A 17870-nucleotide genomic window follows, 5' to 3' on the forward strand; every position below is an offset into this window, starting at 1 on the left:
CATTTTGAGAATGTTGGAAACCTGTAACCATTGACATCCATAGCAGGGCTTGCAAAATTTCTAAAATCCTACTAGCCTTTCGGGCAGGCACTTTTCAGTTTTTGGTAGCACAAATCCAAATTTAAGTAGCCCCAATAGAAAATAAATGATCTATTAAATAAAAACATATACAGACATTTACTTAATTAAACATTTATTGTGACTTTTGTTATAGACAATATTATTTTACTTTAGACACAATTATCTGCAGGTATTGAGTTAAAATGTGCATTATTTCAGAAAAAAATGACAAATTCTGCAGGTCCTTCTAGTGAACACGTCCTTCTCAATACTCCATAGCTCACCTAACCGCAATTTTTTTTTAAATAATGATGTGAAGTGAACATTAGGTTTTTTTTGGAGCTATTAAGACATGCTAGAATAGTCATATATATATATATATATATATATATATATATATATATATATATATATATATATATATATATATATATATATATATATATATATAACGTGTAAATAGATTTTGACAGCCTGATTACAAACAATAGCCCCGGGACATCAGGCTACTGGATTTTGTGAGCCCTGCGTAGCAGGAAAAAACAAGTACAATGTTAAGGCAGTAGTTAATGGTTTCCAACATTCTTCTGAGTATCTTTTTTGTGTGTGTGTGTGTGTTCAACAGAACAATAAATAAACTGGTTTGTAACAAATCAACACTGAGTAAATGATCACAGAAGTTTAATTTATTGTTAACTATCCCTGTAAATGCTAATTCATCAGCAATTGATGTCCGTAGTTTTTAGAAACAGTGTAGTTTTTTGGTCGAATCGATCAGGTTTGGTAACATGTTTGTTTAACATTTTTAAAAAAAGAGAGCATTGATACTTGCCTCAAATCATATTCGTGTACATTACTCAAGTTGACACCTTATACAAGTACATGTTAATTCATTTATTTTTAAATTTCTTGTTCGTCTTTGTCCCTTTATTAATCAGGGGTCAACACAGCGGAATGAACGGCCAACATATCCACCATGTGTTTTTTGCAACGGATGCCATTCCAGCCACTACCCAATACTGGGAAACGCCCATACACTGTTACATTCACCTTTATATAATACGGACAATTTAGCTTTCACAATTCACCTATACAACATGTCTTTGGACTGTGGGGGGAAACTGGAGCACCCGAAGGAAACCCATGTGAACATAGGGTGAACATGCAAACTCCACACAGAAACGCCAACTTACCCAGCCAGGGCTCAAACCAGCGACTGTCTTGATGTGAGGCGATCGTGCGACCCACCGCACCACCGCTATGCCCACAAGTACACATTTAAGAGGAATTTTACAGTTAATTATATCAGCTTCTATTTAAACCTGAAATTCTGAACCAAAAGGTACCTTACTGGAATTGGTTGTCTTTTTTATTACTACATTGAATATTTTTACCAGATTTTTAACAAGAAATTAAGCCAAATAACAAAGCAGTGAGTTCAAGTTTGTGCTAAAGCTTTTCTGCATGGCTGTCTTTGCTTTATTATGTGCACTTTGCATTATGGGAGATGTAGTTGCAAACAAGGCAGCCTTTGCCTTTCTCTATCCACTGAAACATTTGCAAGATAGCACTATCTTAGATAAGGTTACTGTATATCGATCAGTCTCTCAGTTTCTTCCCATCCCTCTCTTATTTCTTTTCCTCTCCATCACTCTCCCTCTTTCTACATTGTTTCTTTTTTGGCTCTCCTTTTCCCAATGCTGGGTGCTATAATGCACAGTACAGGAAATGCACTTTCACGGTGGCCTCATGGGATTGAAGCGCCTTCACATTGAAGACTGTCTGTCGGTGTATGCCCTCCGCACCATCCAGAAGCACTTAGGGTCTGTCGTCTTCTGAAATGTCAGCAGTTGATCTCTGAATAAAGTGCCTCTTTCATCTTCCTGTACAGTTTCTACAATCCATATGAATTGCTGATCTGGATTTGACACTAGTTTAGATATTGCAAGTGTGGAATTGGGTTTAAGTCGACATGTTTCAAATCTGACTTAAATTTGTTACAGTTAATGGTTTATTCTGTTCTGGATTTGAATCTTTTTTTAATTATCATAAAACTGGTGTGGTGTTAAAGTGTGCTTTTGAACTGGATCAGAATCAGATTTTTTTAAATTAAGCCAGTTTCAGTATAACTGGAATGGAATTAAGTATATATGTTACTGTAAAACTGGGACTGGATTTGTTATGGATTATATGAAAGATTTAATTGTGACCTTTTTGTCTTCATTAGATGGGACGAAGAGAGTTTGAACTCTGAATGCCCTGAAGTGCTACTGCACCCTTTGTCATGCACGTAAACCAATAAGCTATTGTGCCGACAAGTTTGTTATTTCTAATAGAGGTGCATGACTTGTACAACACAAACATGTTGTGCATGTGGCACACACGTGACACGCGCAAATTTTCCAGGGGCTTCAAGTTGAAAAACATCTGAACTCTTACAAATCCTGCGAGTGCACTGCGATTTCGTGTAATTGGAACTAACCAATTTGCTTGACACTGTTTGGAATGTACACATTTCAGTAATAACGGTAGACTAATTACCTCAGAAGCTGCAGCAATAGTTTGTTCGCTTGTCGTCCTCTGAGAAAATGGCTGATGGGCGCCAAGTTATAAGAAACGCCAGGGGAGTGCGAGCAGCGCATTAAAAGTGGAGAGTGAAACCACCTAATTTCAGGTCAAAATAACAGCACACACAAAATCAAGTGTCGTATAGCAGTGAGAAAATTGTAAATAAAAAGGATGTAAGGATGTGGTTAGAGTGGCTTTTTGGTTTCTTTTCCTGTGCATCCCAGTCACTAGCTCCCCATCTGAAAGAGATTTTAGCATAGGGGTTAATGTAGTTGTTGAACTTTACAATTTGTAATGTTGCAGTATGTATTTAAATAATGATGGCAAGTTCCTTTACTTGAAAGCTCAGATTTGATTTTTATAATTTCTTTTGTTTACAGAGTTTGAGGTTTACTTTATCATTATTATTCACACCTTAATGTTTGCTTTGATTGTCCAGTATTTACATTTTACCATTGAAAACACTTTGTAACATTTTATTTATCAAGTTTAAGAGTCTCTTCAATATATTTGAATATAAAAAGATGCTTTTATGTTCATGTGAAACTGGGATGGACTTTGATTTGGATCAGAATCTGTTTTAGTGAACACAAAACTGGGATGATGTGTAAGTGTGCTTTTGCTCTGGATCAGAATGTGGTGTATATTGTAAGATTGGGATTGGAAGTTTATATAGGTTAGGATCTGATTTTATACAGCAGTTCTGCACTGTAAAAAAGCGACTTTGCTTTAAAAAAAAAAGTTAGTAATCCCGTTACCCTAAAAGTTGAATTTACTTGGAACCTGGAACTGCTAATTTGACTTAACTTATTATTATTTTTTAAACGTAATTAAGTCAGCTAATTACATTTTACAGTGTTTATGTGATTTGTTTCTTCTCTAGACAAATTAATGTGACTAGAGTGGAGTTCAGTAACCCAGACTTTATTTCAGCTACCCTAAAACTGAGATGTCATTTTGAATAATTTCCAATCTGCATCAGAATCTGGTTTAGGTACTATAAGCCTGGAATGTAATTTGAGTCTTGTTATTGTATTATCTGCACCAAAATCAGCTGAAGTTGCTGTACGTTTGGAAATTTAAATGATTTGCTTCCATCTTTATTAGAATCTGTTTTAGATCATAGTGGGATTTACTTGTAGTCTGGGGCTTGATTTGAATTGACGTCTTTATGATTTTGATGAGAATCAGGTCTAGTTACTCACTATGGTTTGTGTTTGACTGCATGCTTTTGCTGTATACTATAGTACTTGGTGACAGTCGCACCCTGTTGACAATGGAGCAGCATTCCTGCTGTGCCGAGCAGGATCCTACTGTTTACCCAAAACTCTGCGTTTGAGAGAGAGATGGCAGTCTTTGGGCATCATGTGATTCTGGACAGACAGACTTCTTTTTCAGGGTGTGGTGCGTGCGGGAACAGCCTTTTCACAAACCTACAGTACACAGAACAGAAGAAATGTCCTGCTTTGCTAGTGCAGTGGGACAACAGCAGTTAGTATTAGTTGGAAGGACTTAATGCTTAAATATCACACAGCATTCTTGTTGCACTGTCATGTGCTTTCATTGTTCACCTGTACTCGGGATAGACCAAGAAGTCGTTTTCAGAGGAAGTTTAAAACATTCCGATAATTTCTGAAGAGACTATCAGTATCACAGATGGAAGATTGCATAAAACTAAGAACTGGCCTTTCCTAAAGTCTTTTCTTGCTTAGTGGTTATATGGCATCTTCTACTCACTTGACCTGCACATTGAAGCAGCTCTGATCAGCATAACTGCATATAATGTGTTTTTCCGTGCATGTGCGTATGTTTATGTTTGTGTGTGAGTGTGAGAGTGGAAACCCTGCGCTGCAGTCTCCACAATACGGGCTTTTGTATCCAGTGTTTGTTTACAAGGCTGCCTTCTCGCTTTGCATAACTCCAGCCGGGAGGGACAGTCAAGTGATGGAGGGAGAGGGTGAAGGAGACGGATGGAGGGAAAGAGAGGTGGGGGGGTTAGAGAAAGAGAGATTGTGAGTGGTATCAGTGGAATCTGTTTGTGTGCACTCTTTTATCTCATCTCAGGCCTCTGGTCAGATGATGTCATGCACTAATGTCTGTGTGATTGGAGGTGACGGGCTTTGGAGAAGGGCATCGTTTTTATTTTGTTTGGAAAGTAGTGTTGTCAGATACCTTTCATCATTTTGTTATGTGTTGTTTTTGTCATAGTTAAAGGGATCGTAATTGAAACTGAATGTGCAGGTGCAGATCTTTTTCTCTATCTGCAAGATCAGTTTCAGTCACTTGATGTTGTTTCCCTCTCTTATTTTTTTCCCACTGTTGTCTTGTTTGGTATGTAATAAAACTGCCTCTGGGAAATGCCAGTTGCTGAGTTTCTGCTTATAGATGACCTGATTCTTTATTACCTTTTTAATCTCAGAAAACTGATAATAATGATGATGATGATGATGATGGTGATGATTAAATTTATTTTTCCAGAGGTTTGTAATTTCCGCTAATGACAATAGTATATTATTCATATTGCAATAATCCTTATTTTTATATTGCAATAAAACATTAAAAAATAATTCAATGTTCTTAATAATTTATATGGCTATAAAATGCATTTCAATTTTGGTGAAAAAATATCATGAGAAATGGCCGTATAAGATTCTGATAATAATAACACCTTGGACAAATTTATTGCGGTTTCACGGTATTGTGATTGCTGCTTTAGAAAATGTTCTTTTAAATGTCTGGGTAAAAACTTCTTTTTCCAATGTTGAAAAAAAAAAGAAGATTTTTCTACCCTTTAAAATAGTTCAATGTGGGAAAAACATTTTTTTTTCATTGAATACAGTATATACATATTTAAGAAACATTTAAAATATCTCAATAACATGCCAGGCTAAATAATTAAATCATTGTTGACTTCTGTCTTCATTAGATTCATAAACACAGTTTTCTTTGGAGATCATTTCCCCTAATAAACCTAATTAAACAAATAACGCACAGCACTACTACGGTAACAGAAAAGTTTGCTTTGTTATAATTCACTTACCTTTGGATGCATTTTGGTGCGACTATAACCCGCTATTAAAAAACAACAACAACAATGATTGAATGTTTAGAATGAGAAGCTGTTTTGTAGCCGTGGGGGAATAAATTTTGGTGTGGCGCCCCGCCACGGAAGGATGAATGTAGCGGAAACCATGTATATACAATGAGGATACTGTTATTTAAAATTTAATTATTGATTTTCTAAATCTCAATACTGTTAAACTCCTCTAAAAGTCATTGTGTTTTTATTTGATCTTTATTCTATTATTTTCGTCTGGGTTTTAAATTGTATTATGAATCCTTTTCACAAGACTGGTATAACGCATTTAATCATAAACTTAAATCTTTTGAAATTTTTGTTTTGTTTAATTTTTTTTATTTTAAATGTATGAACATTTATATGCATTTATGCATGTATTAAGTAATCTTTGCTCTAAATTACACAAAATAAACTACCGCTTATGCAAGGTGTTTCTAGTGCAGTGTATATGGGGCATCAGTTTCACAATATTTTTCCTTTATTTCTGAAAGTCATGATAACATCGCTGTGGCGTTTGTCTTTTATTAATTCAGCAAATAGGGTTGTAAAAAAAGTATTTGTTGTGCTCTCCCTTTTATTGCGCTCTAAGTTTACCCAATTATGATGCCTTTTGCTGCTGAGAAATCGAGAAATGTGAAAAGGGTCTATTTAGTGTACTTTTGTATCATTTTTTAAAATGTTTTATGCAGATGCGCTCCCCAACAAAATCATTACAATCAATGGAAAATTTTTATTTTTTTATTAATTTTTTCAAAATAGTAATTTTGTGTAATTATGTTCATACTGCAATATATATAGCAGAAAAACAAAATATCGCAATGTCATTTTTTTCCAATATTGTTCAGCACTAATTCACAAGAATCACCATACTTCATTATTGCTGCTGAAGTTTAAATCAGCGATTCTATTAAAAGCTCTGCCTCGGCCCACTCATTCTCATGAGTAGCGACTTGTAATCTCATTTAAATTACACTACAATGACCCTATAAAAACTAATTAAAAGCGCTACTTAAATTGCACTATTCAAAGTGATGCACTAAAATGATTGTTAGAATTCAGCATGCTCGCCTTACAGAAGCCAGACTTGTTCGTCATGCTATGTATGCTTTTTCTTTTGTTAGATGTGTCATTGCGAAAGAATGTTTAGCTTATGCAATTAGTTTTAACGTAGTGTCACATCAGGGTGTGAGTCAGTGCTGTCTGTCTGATCTCACAGCACTGCTCTCTCATTCTTCAATTAATAGACCCAGGCCGCCGCACCCTCTTCTGCGAGCAGGGCATCGGTTACCTCATAGGTCAAGCATCACTCACTCCAGCTGTGTGTGTGTGGATGTCAGTGCGTCAATGTAAATTGCAGGGGTACGACTTTTCCAAACTGCCACACGCCTGTGTGATGTGTACATTTTGAACTTGGGGGTGGAATTTTTTTTTTGTATTTTTAGACTGTTTCCTCTTTGGATTGAAACTAAATGCCATGCACACTTTTAATTGCTGAACGTGTTTCTGAATGAGCTGGAGTACTTTCTCACTATGTAGGCTGTGTCTGAAACTTAAGGGTATATGCTTTGTGAAAGAAAGAATCTCCTGTAGCAAGGTTTCTTGAGTTTGGGACACACCAAGCAATGCTTGACCATTGGGCAGCATCAGGCTATTGTTTATCTTCTCTCAGGCCCTGTTTACACTAATTCGTTTTTGTTTTAAAACACATAAGTTTTGCTACGGTTATGCCATCCATCCACACTACGCCGGAGTTCTCGAGCGCCAAAAACGTAGCGTTTTGAAAACGCTGGAGAGGCCGTTTATTCTAAAATGCTGCTGCTCCGTTTCAGTGTGCATGAGGAAAAACGGAGACATCTAAAAACGGAGGCGGGACTGCCTTTTGTATCATTGCTAATCCTTCCATTATTCGTCAAGTCCCTATCACATGACTATAACACATAGCTTTAATGCTACTGGAAGACAGTACTGTAAACAACAACATGGTCACCGAAGTGGGATCGTTGTTTGCACTATTGTCTGTTTTAGGCGCCATTGTGCAGTTATTAATTTGTTACGTTTAGTAACAACTCGACCTCGTCGTCTGTCCACAAAATACCTCTCTTGCTTTCTTTGCCATTGCGTTTAATGTTCAACCGGCGTTGGCGTTTGTTGACTAACAATAACAAAATGCCGAGCGAGACGCATGCTTTCTGTTTATACTAGAACGCGCGTGCCCAGAGTGTGCAAATGGTCACGTGATATACGTTTTTGGTGGCGTAGTGTGGACAGAGCAAGCGGCAACCTTTTCGCTCTCCCGCAATTCATCCGAAATTCCGCTAGTCGTGGCCGCTCCTGGCTCCAAAACGGAGCAAATTTCAATTGAGCCCACTGTTAGACTTTACAGCAGAAAAAAAGGTGTTTACAGCCTGGTACAAAAAAAGATTTTGGTTAATACAGGTAATATCACCCTTCATGACAACTGTGAGGGGGGTGAATTTTTTTTATAACTCATCCGTTTCCTTTATATTAAGTTATATTAAGTTTGCATAATTAAGGGAGTGGCCACTTGAGTGACAGCTAGGTCTCGTTGGTCGCCGTCACGTCACCTCAGCTGAATCCTGCAGATTAGCCACTGAACTCGGCATATTTATCGTATTTCTGTGTTGTTTAATGTGACTTTACACACTCAACTGCCTTTTGGACTTGTTTCCTACAATTATTAGATGGCATAGCATGCTGAGTGCACTTAATTGTGCTCACAAACCATTCACGTGGCCTCCGTTTCCCATGTGAGTAAAGTTATATACCTATATACCATCTTCATACATGTATTTATTTTATTTAAGATTATTTATCGTTTATATTTATATTTAGAGCTGTAATGCACTCCAGAATCTGTCAGATTGATTAGCTGTGGGCTCTAGAACAGTCATCTGAAGCGTTGTCATACAGTGTTATGCTGGATTTCATCAATAGTCTTACATTAACTAACGCAGACTATATCTAAAGTGTTTGGATGTAATTCGCGTTTTCCTCCTGTTGAAAAACGTCATAAGAACAATGTTTAGTGGCTCAATGTATTACAGCAGTGTTTTTAAAAGTCTAAACACTTTATTGATATAGTGTACAACAAAGCACAAGTGGTCAGAACACAAACGAGTCAAAGGTGATAAAGAATTAAGCGTTCTCCCAAAGTAAAGTGTGTCTGAACCAGGTCAAGGCTAAATGCTAGCAGGTGTCTGTAGCTCCGTTCACTCTCCGCCTCTTTGCCCTTGTTTGGTATCCCGCCGTGGGTGTGATGACGCGTGACCAAAATGGCGACGGTTGGCCGCGCCTACTTGGGGCTTCTTTTGCGCTCTTCAGAAACCTATGGGTGACGTCACGGATACTATGTCCATATATTTTACAGTCTATGGGACAGAGATATGTTCAGAGACGCTAGGCGAAATGCTAGTGTGGACGCGGATCGTTTTTTTATCTAAAACGCCGTTTTAAAACTAAAACACACGAGTGTAAACGGGACCTCAGGCTAGTTTGTTGGCTGTTTCTCATGTTGCCTCTCCTTGGGCTCACAATTGGAGGTGTGAGTTGCTCGATTCAGCATGTAGACTTTGTTTTGGCCATCAATAAAAGAGAGCGTTCTGATTGCCTGTTTATTACAAATCAGTTTAGTCACTTCAGGTTTCTGTTCTTCCACTCTAAGTAAACGATCCAAGTCAAGAGGTAACAGAAAAAAGCCAGCTGTCATTTTGTCGCATTCCTTAATATTTGCAAATACTATGAATTATCAGACATGTTTGGATGTGCCATGATCAAGAAGAACTTTGAAAACTGTATTTAAACACTGTTTTGTTTATGTTTTTCTTGTATATGTGCTGCACTAGTTTTCCATTGTGGAATGACAATACAGATAAAGCCTCCTGCGGATATAGAAAGATACATCTTCTAACGCTGGTGCAGAATTTACTTTCTTGTTCATTCGCCACATTTGGCGTTAATAATAATTTAATAATTATCTGACCACTTAACCGTTAATATCTGATTAACGAGCCGCGGTTATCGATTAGCAAAATTAACCGAAATGAGCATCCCTAGTCCTGAAGTAAGGTCAAAGTCATTGTATGAAAGAACTATAGACCTTTATCTATAAATAAAGTATAATTATGAGAACTGTGCTCATCATATCTGACACATGCGTTGTGTTTGCTGGCCATCACACAGCCATGTCAGTCAGTCAGTCAGTCAGTCAGCAAGTAACGTTAAAGGGTTAAACAAATACTGCACAGCACTACTACAATTACCAAATAGCTTGGTGTTATAATTCACTTAGATTTTAATATGTTTTGGTGTGATTTATAACCTGCTATTAAAAAAAACCCCAACAAAAACGGAAGGTTTGAATGAAAAGCTGTATTGTAGCCGTGGTGGAAAAGAATTTTGGTGTTGCGTCCTGCTATGGAAGAATGAATGTAGCTGAAACCTCGCATTGTAGTGATGCGTGATTATCTAAAACTCAGTAAAGTGAGCTGCAGAGATGGTTAAACAAGTATTTGAAACTAGTTTGTAGTTAGTAGATGTTTTACGTGTCCTATTCTCTTCCATCTTGCCCGACTGCCTTTTAGCCTTTTTTTAAAGTCACTTCTGTCTCACACACCTACTCTAGATTTCAGTCTCCCCCTCAGTCTTTGTCTCTACCTCTCTCACTTTACTGCAGTTAGTGGTGACACATCAGTGTTGCTACAGGAAGTTTGCGTTTTCACAAGCCTCTGAAGAAAAGGATGGAGCAATAGAGGAGAGAGTGAGGCGGTAGCCGTAATGACATGTATTTGAAGCGCTGGAGTGAAGCCAGAGCAGGCTAGCAGCGTGCTGATGACATCACCCTCCCCTCCTTCTATTCTGCCATTGAAACAAACGCTCTCTTCACAGAGCAAGAGAGAGGGAGGGCGATGGAGAGAGAGCCATACGGAGTGAATGAAAGTGGGTGCTTATCCTTCAGGCACTAGGACCCAGCACAGACAGGAAGAGTTACGCGAGCAAGAGAGAGTGTTGCTACTCTCTGCTGGGAGTCCATCCTCACCATTCTCTCGTTCACTTAGGCGCTGAGACATTAACGGAACAAAGTTTGTCCTCGCAGCGTTGCAGGCTGTACAGAGCAGATGATACTCACTCAAGACATTTGAGGACACAGCTTTGTCTCGTTTTTCTTGTCGTAATTTGTCTTGCTCACTTGTTTCCACTTCTGCTGGATCTTATGGGCCTCTCGGAGCCCTGCAGCTGATGTGAGTGTGTGTGTGTGTGTGTGTGTATGCGCCCACACGTGAGTGTCATTGCACATTCGGCAGCATGCGCTTCTTCGCAAGCCTGGGCAGAGGCTGAAACTTTGCCTGCCTGAAGGCAAGACGAGATGTGCGGGTGAGCTCAACGGACGTTTGGAGCGCAAAGCCAGCGGGACTGGCTGCAGAAACCAGTGCCTTCACTTACCCACAGTCCTCTGGTGGCGTCATGCTGAGTCTGCAGGATTCTGTGTTCTTTGAGATCAGCATCAAATCTCTCCTTAAGTCCTGGAGTGGGAACTGTAAGTAACACTCTCTGATGCATACACCGTGTGCTTTATGATGATGAAACATCCAGATTTGCATATAGAGTCTGGAATGGTGTATGATGGATTCCTAAAAAGTGCTGGTTGCGACAGGCCTGCAAACACACCCTCCTCTCTGCATAGATGCAGAACTGTGCCGCTCAATTGTTGGAGAATGATGCTGAAATTACATTTTGGTTGTGCGTTGCGTCATTGGAGCATTACACACACTTGACTTGACCAGCAAAGATTTAGGGGTCATTGTTATGTTCTGACCTATTCCAGCCCAAAACCTAAGCAGTACTATTTCATATGTTCATATTCTCGTTTGGCCGCTTTTCAGCAGTGGGTTTTGCATTCTGTGGAGTGGTTGGTTTTATGGCTCCTGCTCATCGCCAGCTTCTCCACCTTGTTCTCTGTCCTCATTTCATGTCCTTTTGAGGGTCTTGGGTTTCACGTGATGATGGTCTGACAGCGTAGGAAGTGGCGTATAGGATAATGGTGGAAGAGCCAGTGAAGAGTCCGATCAATGAAAGGAAACATTAGCAATCCCGGTGGAGAAAAAGAGCAACGGGATAAGAATTGTACACGCAGTCATACTGATTTCAACACACACACACGCACAGTATAATCTATATGCTTATACAGACACATGATGTGTTTCTAAGATTACTTTTTTTTATTTTTTTATTATTATTTTTTTATATATATAAACAGTTTGAAGGTATTTTTCTAATAATCTGTTTTGTAATCAGGACTTGTAGCCCAGTCCAGGAAAGGAAGAAAATAATTCACACGTAATTACATTAGTCTGAATGAATTGGCCAAATGTGATTTAAATTTCATTAATATTATTAGGGGTGCTTTAAATGTTGGAAATCTAATCCGTCCAATAGGACATAAATACTTCTAATGTAAATACTTGATTGAAAATAGAAACTGGAACGTTCTGTGCATGTGGGTGATGTCTTAAATGACTGTTTTTTGGATGTGTTTACGTCAACAGATGCATTCTTTAAGATGCAGAAAAGTAGGACTGCACGATGTTGGAAAAATCTGATATTGTGATTTTTTTTTTTCTGCAATAATTATTGTAATATGAATACAGTTTCACAAGATATGTTGAATAGCTCTGTTTGACTGTTTTCTGTATTGAAGTACAGAAATTGAATAACCACAATGCAAAAAAAATTCCCTTTTGTCTCATTACTAGTCCAAATATCTAAACAAAAATTTTAGATCAAGTAAAAATATTTTTTTGTTTTCAACTTTAGAAGAAATAAAAGTTTTTTTGTTTTTTTTTTCTAAAAACAAGCTAAATTTTCTACCAGTGGAGTAAAACAATCTTGTTTTTGCTTTGAAATGTACGTATTTGGACAAGAAACAAGACAAAAATTTTAAGCGAGGGAACCTTTTTTTTTTCTTTTGCATAAATTCCGTATAAAAAAACTGTAATTAAATACAATTCTTTAGCTCCTGGTCAACTATAATCCAGACTCCACATTGTATATCTTGCAATGTGACTATTGCAGGTGCACATATTGCAATATCGATACTGAAACAATTGTGCAGCCCTGCCGAAAAGTCAATTTTTCTTTTTGATTAATTTAAATATTGTGACTCAAAAGATAAGCATTGTGACTTCTGTTTAAGAATGGCTAGTCAGTATGTGTGTTAAGTGTTATATTTGTCTATACGATTAAAGTTTATGGCAAAAGGTGTTTGTTAACCTAGCTTAATTTATTATAAAACTGATTAAAAAAACAAACAAACATTGCTGTTAAAAAGGTAATATTGTTTTATTTTTATTATTTTAAAACTGTTTTCTAATTTGCATCTGATTTGAGCATGTAGTTCTCAATATTGTTTGATTTAAATTCAAATTTAAATATAGTAATTCTATTCCTAAAATATTCATAGTACATGTATTTTTAATTTTACATTATACACCGATGCATGAACTCTTGTGAATGTGTGTGTTTTCAAATTTTTTTATTTTTTATTTTTTTTAAAGAACAAGCAGATGTTTCATTTCAGGATGTAAATTGAGCCGTTTGTGGATAATTTCTCTAAAGCATTGAACAGAAGTCATGCCTTGCAGGTCCATCTGCAGTGAGAGGCTAAATTCAGCTTTTATATCCAAAAACATTACTATTTTTTTTTTATTTTTATTTTTTATTTCTGCCGTGCTTCTGCCATCAGTTAGCATTACCATCCACAAGTTTGTGGATTTTTTGATATTCAGTGATATGATGTAATTTATGAATATAGCAGTTTAATAGTCAGTGTTGACTGTAAGTACATAAAAAGCTTGTTACGTTGGTCACTGTTGGAGAAATGTCACTTGGAGTTGGCATGCAACAGTAGTCTCGCTTTCGTCCCCTCCTCTCTCCAATCTTGTGTGTTGATGCCAATTCCTGTACGTTGGGCCTCTCTGTTCAAACAATGAGGAGCGAGACCTAGTTTCAAGAGCTGTGGCAACATCCAACCGAGCCTGTGGACACATCCACTCTGCCCACTGCCCGACTCTGGTTATAAGTCAGGTCAAAAACATAACTTTGTCCCTCAGTAAAACTTAATGTAAAATCTGCAAGGGTATTCTGTTCAATCTGTGTTGTGTTGCAAGTCTACGGAGAAACTTGATCAAAGAGATTGGTGGAATTTGGGCATGTTGAGACACTGCTGAAATAATGTTGACACTTCATTACAGCCATAGCAGATTAATCTCGTTCTCTTTCAAATACAAACACAGCCCCTTTATGCTTCACCATGCAGGAAACAGGTGGAAGCCCACCATGAAGATTTAGGGGAAATTTTTTGTTTGAAAAAGCATTTTTTTGGCATGTGGGCAGTGTAAAAACACCTTTTTATGAACTAGATTCTTAGCAAGAATTTTCATAAATGATACTGTATACCCAGAAGTGTACTACCGTGGTGTAGTAAAGCAAATATAAAAATGCATTTGAAAATGTTTCTCCACAAATGGGAGACTAAATTAAAGGACTTAATTTGGAAAATTTAGTTCTCAACTAGGGCTACATGAGTGATTGAAAAAAGATCACATTCTCGATTAGCTGTGCAATTAATTGAAATCGAATCACAATCTTGATTTGAAATGTTGTGATTAGGTAATCGCAATAGGCTGCGATATATAAAATGTATCATTTGATTTCACTTTTCCCAGAGCCAATGCGTACATGGTGTCTGTTTGTGACCATTTTACTAGCCAATTGAGTGAGCACACTTTTTGTTCTACCCAGAATTTTACTTTCTGTTCTATCAGAATTGTGCCACCAAACTATTTGGAACGGCCACAAAAAAACTCCACAAACAAGCATGAAAGCACTGACAAGTGGTATGAAGGAGTCTGCCACTTCAGAAGCATTAAGAGACGATTTAATATTAAAGAAAAACAGGAAATTGGTAATATAGGAATATTTTGGTTTCAAAGTCATAAATAATTAAAGTCTAGTGTTTTAATAACTTCATGTGTATTTTGCATACTTTCACGGCTTGCGATGCAGGTATCTGTATCATCTGTAGTGACTGACTAATGTAATGTACTATACAAATATAATTTATTATTTTATTTTCATAGGACAGTAATATATAGATGCAGGGCTTGAAATTGCGACCATTTTGGTCGCATATACGAACAAAATTTTATATCTATCCGACCTCAAAATATATTTGAGAGCATTTGTGTGAATGCTTAAAATTGTTGTCTTGCGACCAGTTTTCACAGCAAAATGTTCACCACATGCACAGATTTATGAGGCTTTCACGCATTATGCATCTTTGCACCTAAAAACACTAAGCACAGCGCTCAGGAATGGTTTAAACAGTTGACATGTCAACTTGCTGCAGTAAAAAAAGCTCACAATGCTTGTCCTGCCTTTAAGCTCTTCTTATTGGCCCACTCCGCTAGAACAGAACGTGAATGGATTTGTTAATATCAGCTGTCAATCAGTCAGTTCCGATGACTGAGCTACAGTCACAAAAATGTGAAGGTCTGGATATGAGAGAATGATTACAACACTGACAGATTTAGTTTTAGAAACCACCTAAAGTTACAAATAATGACACATCTGATTAGTAATCATGTAATGATTGTCAATCTAGCATATACACTTTTTGAAGAGTGGATAAAAGATCGTTATTGCTATTAAGATGATGTATGCAAATAATAAGCTATATGTCAGTATCATCTGTGCAATATCAGACACCACCCATGAGAACAGCACAGTTATTATTGTTTATTCAATTTATCTCATTCACGTCAAGCAGTGCATGCAGGGCCGGTGAGCGCATGCAGATTTTTGTTTATTTGTTAGTTTTAATTGGAGTTTATTTCAAATGCAATAAATCTGTTAATATAAAAGGTGTAGTAACTGTGCTCATAGTTTTTGGTGAGTGCGACTAAATTTTGGTCTGGTGCACCTACATTTTTAAAGTTAGGAGCACCGGTGAAACCAAGAAAAAAGGTTAATTTCAAGCCCTGCCCTGAGATGCATTAGTTGCAGAATTTTAAAGAAGTTTAACGATTTAAATGCTTCTTATTGGGCATTACGTCATTCAATGTGACTATACGCATGACTGTACGGAACGCTTATGACCTACTAACTAAGGTTTGCTAGTTACAAACTAGCTAGAAATGACAAAGCCCCTATAGTATGGACTTTACCTTCCAGTTTAAGAAAGAATTTATGAACAGCTGGTGTAACCCTACTCGGGAAATAACTAATGCCATAACGCACTACCTCACCAAAGACACGGTGCCTTTTAATGCAGTGACCAAAGAGGGATTAAAAAAAAAAACTCACCTAAATGCAGGATTGGAGATACTGTATACACTTCCATCTCACGCCTATTTTAGCCATTTTGGAGTACCACACCCAGACGTTTAACAATCGGATATTTTGTGTAGCATCTGTGATAATTATTTTGTTTTAGACAATGTAAGCTACAGAAAAGCTCTTATCAGCGATGTTACTTTGCTGAGTGTTCAGTATTTTAATAATTATTACTTTTTGTTTGTATAATAAGCTACACTATCTCCCTAATCAGAGTTCAACTTGTTTACAGAAAGGTAATGTCATTTTATTTATGCTTACTGTTTGCTCTAGAGAAAAACAAATTTGAATAAATGTTTAAGTAAGTTAATATACTTTCAGTTCTTTTTTTAACTAACACTCACTGCATTTTAGCTATAAGCAGCTATGATACCGATTATTGAGCTGAAGCTTAGCTAAAGAATTAAATCGTAAATTAAATTGAAATTGCAATTTCCGTCAAAAAATCTCCATTAGATATTTTCCCCAAATCGCAAAGCCCTAAACTCCAGCCCCTGTGCATTAACAACCAGGGCAAATTTAAAGTCCATTTAAGTCCACCATTCAAAGTCTATGTAAAATTTAGCATTTTAACCAACAGTAGATCTACACATAGGCCTAATGTTGTTATTGTTGTTTTACCATATGTTTGGGAAATAACAATAATAATAGCCTGCTCTGAACATTTATTTTACATCTACAGAATTGTGAATACAGAAACTGCTGCCTTAGTGGTTAGTTCCTATAACAGCATTCCTATAACTTATACTTTTTCATATTCATTTATTAAAAAGTCAATCATGTGGATGTTCGCAATCGTAAATGGTTGGTTTGCGTGCTTGCTGCCAAGTAACTTCATTTACATGCTTAAAACTACCTGAATCATAACACACAGCACATCATGGTTTAATAGTTTGTCATGGACATTTTTAAGCTTGCACCCTGTTGAGTGTTTAGGTTTGTTAATGGCCACTTTAAACCAAGAGTGTGATTTAAATATGTAGTTTAATGCATTGGACAAGCATTCGTTTTCCCGTGTTTGCATGCATGTTGCTTATACTTTGATTTGGTATGGTTTGAAAATGACTGTAAGTCACTTTAATTTCTATAGCTATACAGGATGTGTCAAAGTAGCTTAACTGAAATGATTTGGCAAAATAGTAAAAGCTAATATCAGTAATGAGTTCAGTTCAGCACAAAACCATAAAGTCCAGCAGTGCTGTTTCATTTTAGTTAACGTTAATGTTGATTCAGTTCAGTTTAACACCTATGCAAATGATGAATGATGTGATGCAGGAACAGTGGCAGTCAACCCAAACTCTATCAGGTGACTCAGATAGACAAACATAAATATATACTAGACAAATATAAATATACACTAAATTAGAGACCCTTATCTTCACAATTTGTAGCAAAATAGAAAATCTGTACAAGCCTGCAGGTTATTCTGGCCTCATCTGTGATAAATAGTTACTGCATATGGTGAATAAAAAAAAATCCTTTACTGGATGATGGACAAAGGTTTAATTTCCAAGCTCTTGTAGTTAAACTGCGTCAAGCACACTGCAGTCAGTGATTTGAGAGGAGTGATCACTTCAGTCTATTGGATATTGTAGATGATGTCATGCTGGTTATTTGATCTAGCAAAGACTGCATCCATATGATGATTTTCTGACAATCAGAATGTGTGTGTGTGTGTGTGTGTGTGTGTGTGTGTGTGTGTGTGTGTGTGTGTGTGTGCGTGTGCCTGTGCGTGTGCGTGTGCGCGTGTGCG

At 37.0% G+C, this 17870-nt stretch overlaps 1 protein-coding gene across 51 annotated transcripts in view; it reads left to right on the forward strand.

The window, feature by feature from the left end:
- The window catches only part of fryl (furry homolog, like), a 168839-nt gene that overhangs the window by 50538 nt on the left and 100431 nt on the right, over positions 1–17870 (forward strand). For 5 of the 51 annotated variants that reach the window (XM_073932688.1, XM_073932685.1, XM_073932687.1 and 2 more), the window contains exon 1: positions 10748–11261. The exons of 45 other annotated variants lie outside the window; for them this stretch is intronic. In XM_073932688.1, the coding sequence (XP_073788789.1) occupies positions 11189–11261 (73 nt within the window). In that variant the 5' untranslated portion in view covers positions 10748–11188. Of the gene's footprint in view, positions 1–10747; positions 11262–17870 lie in introns of those variants that run through there. One more of the 51 variants, NM_001159667.1, reaches the window with a different exon arrangement.

The sequence above is a fragment of the Danio rerio genome, chromosome 20 (genome assembly GCF_049306965.1).
Source record: "Danio rerio strain Tuebingen ecotype United States chromosome 20, GRCz12tu, whole genome shotgun sequence".
Lineage (NCBI taxonomy): Eukaryota > Metazoa > Chordata > Actinopteri > Cypriniformes > Danionidae > Danio > Danio rerio.